This window comes from Coturnix japonica, chromosome 8, assembly GCF_001577835.2.
Source record: "Coturnix japonica isolate 7356 chromosome 8, Coturnix japonica 2.1, whole genome shotgun sequence".
NCBI lineage: Eukaryota > Metazoa > Chordata > Aves > Galliformes > Phasianidae > Coturnix > Coturnix japonica.
This window is the reverse complement of record NC_029523.1, coordinates 21,508,823-21,518,938: the sequence shown is the minus strand read 5'-3', so window position 1 is coordinate 21,518,938 and position 10,116 is coordinate 21,508,823. Positions and strand designations below refer to the sequence as shown.

General features: G+C 42.5%; 1 protein-coding gene across 6 annotated transcripts in view; it reads left to right on the top strand.

Annotated features, from left to right (window-relative positions):
• Window positions 1-859: 859 nt before the first annotated feature.
• EPS15 (epidermal growth factor receptor pathway substrate 15) overlaps window positions 860-10,116 on the top strand; it is a 39,903-nt gene continuing 30,646 nt past the window's right edge. For 3 of the 6 annotated variants that reach the window (XM_015870457.2, XM_032446155.1, XM_015870460.2), the window contains exons 1-7: window positions 861-998; window positions 5,945-5,986; window positions 7,034-7,123; window positions 7,470-7,517; window positions 8,487-8,582; window positions 8,973-9,038; window positions 9,577-9,702. In XM_015870457.2, coding sequence (XP_015725943.1) covers window positions 972-998; window positions 5,945-5,986; window positions 7,034-7,123; window positions 7,470-7,517; window positions 8,487-8,582; window positions 8,973-9,038; window positions 9,577-9,702 — 495 coding nt within the window. In that variant the 5' untranslated portion in view covers window positions 861-971. Of the gene's footprint in view, window positions 999-5,944; window positions 5,987-7,033; window positions 7,124-7,469; window positions 7,518-8,486; window positions 8,583-8,972; window positions 9,039-9,576; window positions 9,703-10,116 lie in introns of all 6 variants that reach the window. The other 3 variants (XM_015870461.2, XM_015870458.2, XM_015870459.2) reach the window with 2 other exon arrangements.

Sequence of the window (10,116 nt, the reverse complement as noted above, 5' to 3'; positions counted from 1 at the left end):
CGTGAATACATTACACTACTTGCCTTTAATATTCTCTTCTATATCACCTTTTTTTCTTGCTGAAGGGATGATTAAAAAAGAGGTCAGCAAAGCAGAGCTTCTGGAAAGCCTTTATTAGAGAAGAGGTGAGGAGGGATCCCACGTGTCCCATGGCAGATGTAGATAGCAGCTAACAAGGACTGAGGAATGACAGGCTGCAGAGGTGGGTGTGAGCATTAGCATGAGCATGAAACTGAGCTGGAAAAGGGTTTCAGTGGTAGGAATGAAGAGCAAAGGCAGACACAATGCAACTGCAAAGCCCTTCCAATAGATAAGATTCCTGATAACGTCCTCTGCTCTGCATGGTAGACTTGTACCTGGTCCATCTTTGGATCGAGTACAAAACTAAGAATGCTTTTCCTCGCCCTCAGTTCCTGATGTATGACTGTGGTAGTTTAAAGCAGTCAGGGGAGCAGCCAGAATAGCTGCTGAGCGGGAGGGAACAGGTACAGGGGCAGCTCCTGTGCAAGGCCAGGCCTATGGCTGGGACTGACCCTGCCGGACCCAGGCCGTTTCCCCTCGGTCCCTTTCCCAGCTGTCACAGCCCAAGTCGCAGAGTTGCCGCAGTTCTGGTCTTTGGACATCCCAGCTGGGCGATGGTCGAGCCAGGGGTTTCAGAAAGCGTGAAGCTTTAGGGCCAGAGGGGGCGGTACGGGAAGGAGCGGGAGCCGGACACGAGACCCGATCCGTACCAGCTCATCGCTCCGGCTCCGGGTTTTTGCTGCAGCCGCCCCCTGCGCTCCGGCTCCAGCCGCGCTCCGTGCCCCGGGTTTGCCGTATCTGCGGGCGGAGGCTCCGGCTCCGGGCCGGCGGGCGGGGATCCGGTGCCGGGTTTTGGCCGGTCCCGTCCGGGGAAGTTGCCGAAGTTGGGCAGCAGTGCTGGGTCGCGGCGCGTCCTTCCTGCGGCCCGGCCGGTGCATGATGGAAGCAGCATGGCCGCCCACCTCTCCCTGACACAGGTACTTCCCGCCGCGGGGAAGGGCCGCCCTGGTGTCTCGGGATGGGGCTGGCCGCCTCTCGGGACGGAGCGGCGGGGCCCGGGGCGGCCCGGGGCTGGAGGCGAGCGGGGCGGCCCCCGGGGAGCGGTTCGGCGCCGCCTCATCCCGCGGCTTTGTGCGAGCCCCGCTGTCAGCGGGCGGCCGCGGTGCGGGGCGAGGCCGGGCCGTGCGGGATCCTCCAGCCGGACGGGCGATGCCGGCCCCGCAACGCGGCCCCGCGTGGCTGCAGGTGCCTCTGCCCGCGGCCTGCGCTCGGCACACGCTGCCCCTCGGCCGGGGAGCGGCCCGCAGAGAGAGAGCGAGCGAGAGAGAGCGAGCTGCGGCTGTCAGCGCGCCCGGGCTTTTGTCTGGGGGAAAGTGCGGCTGGTTTCAACAGAACGAACGGAGAGCAGACCCCAAACCCGCCCTGCGGATGGCGGAGCCGTGGGGCACGGCGCTGCTCGGGGCGCTGGGCCGGGTCCGGTGTCAGCGGTGGGGCACCAGGAGGGGCTGCGCCTGGTTCTGATGTGCCGGAGGTGCTTTAACAACGGAGCTGCTGGTGTGGAAGGCGGTACCTCGTTTCCGGCTACCTGTGTGCCATGGGGACACCGCTTTGGCATGCAGGCTCTCGTTCCTTAGAGGTTCGATAGGTAATAACATGCTAACGGGGCTGGTTCGTGCAGCAGGGACAGGGGCGCTTTCATTCCGACCTGGCAGGCCTGTATCGGTTGCTGCGGTGCTTCAATCCCACCATCCATTGTCACGTTTATTTGATCAAAAAACAAAGCTACTAAATAAGTGTGAGTCATGAAGCACGCGTGAGGCAATTACCAAGTGCTGAGCAGGGCTGCTCAGTTTGCAGTTATTCCCCATGGAGCTGGATTTTGAGGAAATCATCCATCATTTCAAGTTTGAAACATCCCCTTGCTGCAGAGGGGAAAAAGTTTGCACAGAGCAGTAACTGATTCCGTGGGCTGTTGAATGGGCACGGGCTGTTATGTGGGGAGGAGTGTCTGCTCTGGTGCCTTCTGCAGTAAAACATGATTGCTTACGGGCTGTGTAAGCCTGTCATTGTAGAATTTATTGACTTTTTGGGTCACGTGGAAGAAGAACTAAATAGAAATGTGTTAATGTTGACAGAGGCAGAAAAAATTGCCTCTGTCCTTAAAACCATTGTGACTGCAACTGGCATCAGTGGTTAAATTGAGGAAGTGTTTTCTGTTGTTGTTGTTCATTGATGTGAGGAGGGTGGGTTGGGTAGGAATCGTTTCAGAAACTAAAGCAAACCTGAAGGTAATTTCTGAAATTTCCAATCTAGTGTTGTGAACGTGTTTAGATGTAGTATGAGGAAGTGAAAATGAGCACGGGTTGGGTGGGAGGGTATAGTTACCACCTGCAGTGAGATCAATTACTTACACCAGCAGGAGAAGTATGTAGGCTGATCTGTTGCTGCTGCAGGCTTCATGCAGAGAATCAGAAGCAGTCGTGCTTGACCTGCAGTTGAGCTCACGGTTGCCTCAGGTTTTCTTTTCCCCTTTCCACGTGCGTTTGACTCATTTAACATCGGTAGGAAGTTGGGGGTTTCCAAAATCAGAGTGGGGTATTTTCAGATGGCTTTGCATCCGTGGTGTCTGAGAAGGCCAACGTCCTTTATTTGAATATTAAGGCTCTACTTATTAACATGGAACTCTGATAACTAAAAACATTTCAAACCTGTGTGGATGTAATGAAGTTAATGATGCTGAGTATACTTAAAGAGAATTGCAAAGTGAACATGGTTATCTCTTCCTCTTACCCCCCAGTTCTGGTAATAATCTGAGGTGTCTTTAATGTGGAAACAGGATAGCAGTACCAGTGAGGAGGAAGCGTTGGTATCTAGAAGTGTCATCTGTTGGAGAACTCAAGCTATAGCCAAGGAGAAGAGTTTTATTTCTGACCTTCCAACTGTGGCTACTTATCTTGTTTAATTTAGAGAGGGAACGGCAAATAGAAAAAGCACAAACTGCATATCAGGAGTGTGGGAGATATGGATGTTGAATGTTGAAGGCTGTTGGATGTAATATTTCTGACATTCAGGAAGCTCTGCTGCTTTGGAGGATTAAAGCTGAGGTTCTGTATGACAAACCATGCGCAATTGGAAGTGTGGAGAAATCATGACTAGAAGATGGCTGAGGTTTCCTGGAGTGATTTGAGAATACAATTGAATAGTATTTAATTACGCAGTGACAGATGTCTGTGCGGAAGGAAGATGGCAGAGGTTCTGTGCCTGCTTCAGCTGCTTAATGGGATCGAAAGTTCTGAGTCTTTAAGCGCGTGGCTGTAGGTGCATATAATTCATAGCAGGTATTTTCTTCATTTCACCTGTGTTGTTGTTAGACAGGGTGAACCTTTTAATCTGAAAGGAGCTTTCATTCAGTAACTCCTTTTCACATCAGAAATGTGAGAGATTCCAGAACACAGGTGGGTGTTCTAGAATCTCTCTGAATCTAGAGGGTGAGTTTATCATTGTTTGGAAGGGGCATCACAATAAGCACAGCTCGCCATAACTGCTTTTAGGCTGTGTGGTTGTGCTGTTGTTTGCTTGTAACTCTGTCAGTACTGTGCCCAAACTATGCACTGCTGTAGGGATTCCAGGTGTTGCAGTTGTCCCTTGGTGTTGCATTTGTCTTTTATGGACTAATTTCATGCTCTTTTCAACCTTTAGGAGCCTGCTGTTTCTAATAGTGGAAGAAGAACTGCTTGTACTTTATTCTTCCTTCCCTTTTTAACTTCTCCGAAATGGGGAGCTGAGATTCTTGCTGTGTCTGAAAGCTTCTTTTCTATCCTGAGTCATCTTGAGACCCAGCAAAGAGCAAGAGGATGGCTGTGTGAGGAATATTTACTACCAGATGGTGTCATTTGACATGGAAACTGTTAAAACAAATCCTAAGGCTTGGCTTTATTTTGGTTTTCAGTTGAGATAAACAGCTCACCTTCTATCTTAGCTCCTATCTCATTTGGTTTGGAGGGATGCTTTGTTTTGGGGTGTTTTTTTTCCTCTTCAGATAGCCCCCCCCAACCAGAGCTTTTTCACTTCTGTGAGCAAAGGAAGGTTGCAAATGTTAGACCTAAGTAGAAATGTGACAGAGGGGTGGAAACATGGGTATAAAGGCTTGAGTGCCACTCGAAAATGAGAAGGGCTGGTGAAGGCAACCACCTCTTATTTCCTGGGTTAGTATTCTGAAGTTCAAAGGTTTTGTAACAAAGGTGATAATTACTAGGGCAGACGTTACTCTTGTGAAGTGATAAACTTTTAAATACAAACGTAATAACATGTTTTTTATTTTTGCATGCGTTGGAATCTGACCTTTTCTCCCTCCCTCCTTTTTGCATCGTGAACAAGTTGAGGTTATGCTCTGCAGTTGCACGTTACAAATCCCATTACAAGGGTGCTCAGAGGTAGATTCTTCACCAGCACCTTTAGAACCAGAGCAGTGTTGTTCTTCTTGCAGATAAAGAACATTCCTGACAATATTAAGACCTTTTAATGTGGGGTGTACTTTGCAGAAGTCGGTTACTAGTAAAAATAGTCAGGATTTTTGTTTATTACTGTTACTCTGTTTGGTGTCACTGGAAATTCCAGTTGTTGCAGTGATACTGATGTTAAAACGAACATTGGAAACACTACTGAAACAAATAAGAATGACTGGCTTGTGTTCCAAGTGCTGAATGAAAAGATTGTTTTGCACTCAGTGTTTTCCTTGCAGGACTCCAATGTGATATTTCCTGTCCAGGAGTGACAATGATCGGTTTGGCTGTAATAATGAAACATTTGGCTGAACAAAGAGTGAGATTGGGCAAGAGGGATGATGTGGGCTTTTACTTCTAGAGCACCCTCTGCCCAACTTTGTTCCAGTATTTTGCTCCTAGCTTTAATGGGATTTTGTCAATACCGACACATTATGATAAATTAATGAACTTAGTAAAATATTTGAGTGTTTGGGGAACAGCCCCTTTAAAACACTATTAAAATTGTGGGTGAACTGAGAAGTGCAGCAGTTGACAGTTAATTAAGAAAGTATAGTATGCTTTCTATACTATATATATATTTCTATATACTATATATATACTATATACTATATACTATATATATATTTCTATACCAGGGGCCTGCTGGAAGGTGTTGTATTGGTGCTATGATAGTCAGGTCTGGCAAAATATGAGTGTATTTTGTCAGGCAGTTCTAAGGGATATGTAAGTGCCTGCTTTGGTAATGGCTGAAACAAGAAGATTCCACATACCAAAGCAAAGTCAGAGTGCAAGAATTGTAGGTTTAGATGCTGTTTAATCCTTGCTCGCTTGAGTTTAGGTGAGCTGTAAATGTATGGTAGGTGGTAGTGAAAGTAAGGCAGAAGTGATCTTTGGTAATGGTACAAGTTTAAATATCTCTTCCCCCTTTTTTTTTTAACTAATCATTGCTGTGGATTCAGTTATGAATCCACAAACTTACTTGGCTATCTGAAAATTTTGCAGACTAGTTGCTTAAGGCACTGAATTCTAAATGATGATTTAACGGATAGTGAAACCCAGCTATCCTGCTTTGTATTCATTAGTAAGCACCTACTAGACTGTATCATTGCAGGCTTCTTGGCTTGTATTGGATCTTGCATAAGAATTTGTTTCGTGCTGCCTAGCCTGGTGACCTGTCTGATGGTAACCTGATAGTGATTAGTGGCAGCGACTCCAAAACAAGCAGCGAGTATACAAAACAAGCACAAGCTATGGTATAACTGTCCTTATCATTTTGCAAAATTGCATAACGCTTTATGAAGACCAGCAAAAAGTGTTTCCTGGCTCTGATTATCCAGGGAGAAGGGAGTTGAAATGCAGATTTTATGATTAATTGAATATCTTTTCTCCCCCCCCCTCCCTTTTTTTTTCCTTTATAGCTATCAAGTGCAAATCCTGTGTATGAGAAGTTCTATCGACAGGTACGTATGTCCTTGTTAAGAAAAGAAGCTTTCTTTAATGTAGAAGAATATTCTTTTGCTGTAGACTTCAGCATGGCCAGCAGTGTGTAAGTGTTTGAAGTTCGAGAAAAACACTGCTTACTTACAATATATTTCTGTAGTAACTAAAACTTGTCTGAGCTATATCAGTGCAAAATAAGGTGTAAGATGATTTACGTATGGTGGTTTGGTAGCAAATTCAACAAAACATACATCAGTTTACAATAATAAGACTGTGAGCAGTTGGACTGGAGTAACCCCCTGCCAAATACTGTTCTCATGTGGTTTGTTTTCCATTTACAAGTGAAACTGACTGTTGTGTTTGCAGACTAGTTAGGTTTATGTAAGACTTGCATCTCTCTTGATGTCTTAAGGTTCTTTTCAGTGCTGTTGTGAGCTTTGGGTGAAAGGCAACCTAGTGACAAAAGTATATGTGAAGTTCTTGCAGCTTCACTCAATAGACATAAATCTTTTGACTTTGGAATTTTATTTATTACTCATCTTTTATATTTAGACCAATAAGAAAAGAAAACAAACCTTTTTCTTTTTTTAATACCTCAAAAAGTTGAGCACTCACTTCTTAAGAAGGACTTTTCTCCACAAAAGGGGCATTTCAGTTTTGAAATTGCTGAACAAAAAGATGTCAGCTTTCAAAACAGCAGTGTTAGAAAGACATTTCCCTTTGTCTTATTGTATTAGTAGAGCATGTCTTGTTTCATTCATAGAAGCACTTAAGAGCTTTCTGTACCACTGAAGAATAAATTCATCACCTGAAATAGCACTGATGCTCAGTACTCCTCCAGTTCTATCATAAACTTAGTCATTCAGTTTAGGCAGTATGGACTGTGAAATTAAAAATAAACACAGCTGATACTGTGTTACTCTGCCTTTGCTGAAAGAGATTCTGAAAAAGTGGCTATGTTAACCTGACTATTCTTTGCTAGCTTTGTGAGAGCTTCTATAATGAGACTGCATCAATTCAAAAGCTGGTTGGTGATGTGAGTTGGCTTTTTTTTTTTCTACCTCCAGGTTGATTCTGCTAATACTGGAAGAGTGTTAGCTTCTGATGCAGCTGTCTTCTTGAAGAAATCTGGATTGACAGACTTGGTGCTTGGAAAGGTATTTAATGACAAGTATTTAATTATCCTGTCTCTTGCTTCAGTTAGTGTCCTCTGTAAATTAAAGTACTTGGATAGGTATGGCAGGATACATGATCTTCCTTCATGTGTTTTCAGTACTGCTATTTAATGGTTTCAAACTTCAGTACCTGTGCTTATTCCACAGTCTATGTTGCTCATGATGGTATTAAAACAGCATTTAAATTTGTCACCACAAATAATTGCTGTAGCAAAAGTTAAGAACTGAACTTCCATCCAAGAATTAAATTGTTCTTAATGTAAGTGAGAACTTGCCAGCTTCCTTTTAGTGTTTTGTAATACCTTTGACTATTGTTTTTATGTTTTAGATTTGGGACTTAGCTGATACTGATAGCAAAGGAATCTTGAACAAACAGGTATGGTTGTTTGATGAATGAGGTTACTCTAACTGCTAGCAAACCTTGCAATAAGATAAGCATGAATGTTTCTGGTTCAGAAAGGCAGTTCTTCTCATAGGATTTATTTTTCTGGTATGTACTCCCTGTTTCAGTGTAAGCTACAATAAATGAAGTACCCTTCAGCTACCTCATCTGTTTCTCTTCAAGTCATAATATGAGCTGCTGTGTATGTGTGCAATACAACAGAGGAATAATTTAAGGTCTAATATACTGTATTTACTATTATGGTAATTTTTCCTCTTAATCTTGAGGTGAAAAATGCAGAAATCAAAGTTCTATAAAATCTTCAAAATCCACATTTATCTAATTTTGTTGGATTTCATGTGTGTGCGTTGTGTTTGGACTTGTTCTTTTTAAGCTGCAGCTGTGAGCAGTATGTCAGTCAGACATACTGCTTGCTGACAAGCTCTGATGTGATATTGCTATTAGATGGTTTGAAGTGTAGTTAGTTAAATAATGGCCTGCAGAGAGTTGGTTGCTTTCTTTCACAGTAGGAAAAGCTGCTTGTAGCATCTATGAAACAAATCTTTCACCAGCCTTCCAATTTAGTTCATCCCTTTCATATGCTGTACGTTTCTTCCCTCCTTCGCTGTCAGCTGCCACCTTTGGGGTTAACTCAGTTCCTTCAAGATAAACAGCTGTATGTGCTGCTTCAGATTCTTACTTCTCTGTCATAGAAGAACTGAGTGCAGAGAGCTGATTGTACTAGCAAGGAAGCTACTAACTGCGTGGAGGCAGTAATTACAAGTTTTACCTCATTGCAAGAATTCACTGGTTTTTTTACTGCTGCTTTCTGTCATTTTGCAATTCATACCCTTCCAAGCTGTTTGTGACCTTTGTATGTATAACAGTACTAGAAAACCTCTTAATCTTTGCTCTTGCATATTTTCATGTAATAAAACTGTTACCATTTTATTTTTCCTGTAGGAGTTTTTTGTAGCTTTACGACTTGTAGCATGTGCACAGAATGGATTGGAGGTTTCCCTGAGTAGCCTCAATTTGCCCGTTCCTCCACCAAGATTTGTAAGATTTTATTCTCAATATACATATTAATAAGAAGCTTTGTAGCTAATAATTAGGAGGGCTTGTTATAAATATCTGATGTTTCTGAAAAAGATGCTGCAGGGGAGGGGAAAACAAGAGAACATGGAGCTAGAATAAGGTGCTGCATGTTTTAGTGGGGTTATAAAAGTAAAATTGTGTGAAATTGGAACGTTTATGGCACTCGTTCTACTAGTGCTGTCCTTAATAGAAGGAAGGTTTTAAATTTCTTACTGTAAATCTTTATTTCCCTAACTATAATATGCATGACTCAAATGCCTTGAGAAGCAATGATTTCACAAATAAAGGGGTAGTTTTGAAATGTCAGAACTCTTTATTTTTTTAAGTGAGTTTTTTCTCTTTTTTCATTAGACTGATACTAGTAGTCCTTTGCTGCTCAGTGGAACAGCATCGAGTGATATACCATGGGCTGTTAAGGTAAGCGAAGTACCATGCTACTACCTAGAACAGTAATTTGGTCTGTAAGGAAACACAAATCTGAGAAAGATATGATGCTGGTAGCTATAGTTTATTAAATATGATAAATGGACATTCCTGTTAAATCTGTAATTGTAGATCTAATTTGTGTGGGTCTGGAGGAGGAGTGAAACCGCTTGGGAAATCTTGGGAAGAAGCTTGATTTATTGAGAATGGTCACTTGAAGGCATGAAAACAAATGAGGACTAAATCTCAATGGATTTTGTACAAGTCTCTGACTTTAAAAAGAAAAGAAAAAAAAAAAGGATGGGGGTTGCGGGGGGGGGGAAATGTAATTTCTGTGTATCAGGAAGTTCCTGATATGATATGATATGATATGATATGATATGATATGATATGATATACGTTCCATATACGCCTTTTTCACTGTAGCTTTGACAAATTAATTTGACAAAAATACGTCTGTATTTTTGTAAGTGCTTTGTAGACTGCAAGTGTGACTGCTTCCATAAGTCATATTTTTCTTCTGTTTCCGCAGTTGGAAGACAAAGCCAAGTATGATGCTATTTTTGACAGCCTAAATCCTGTTAATGGACTGTTGTCGGGAGATAAAGTGAAACCTGTACTCCTGAACTCAAAATTGCCAGTGGATATCTTAGGACGAGTAAGAATAGCTTTTTATCATTACTTATCAGTTAATTGTTAATTCACAGATAATAACTGTGCTACATTCATAATCTTTTCCTCAAATCCTGTGTTTATAGTAATAAGCCTAATTACTAAATATTGTCCTATGGAGTTGACCACACATAGAACTGTTACACTGTAAATTTTTTCTGTGATATTTCAATGGATTTCCTCTCATTATAAAGCATACACAAAACTGATAGATTAACACTTTGTTTAGGACAAGGTTCCATTAACATTCCAATTTCAGACTCTTCTTTTGCATGGCCTGTATGAATGTATATCACTTACTGAAAACTGCTGTTAGATTATTAGGACTTTAGATACAGTGGAAGGAGACTGTTCTCACATTTGTTTTTTAATGACGTAAAAAGGAAAACATTACAGTTTA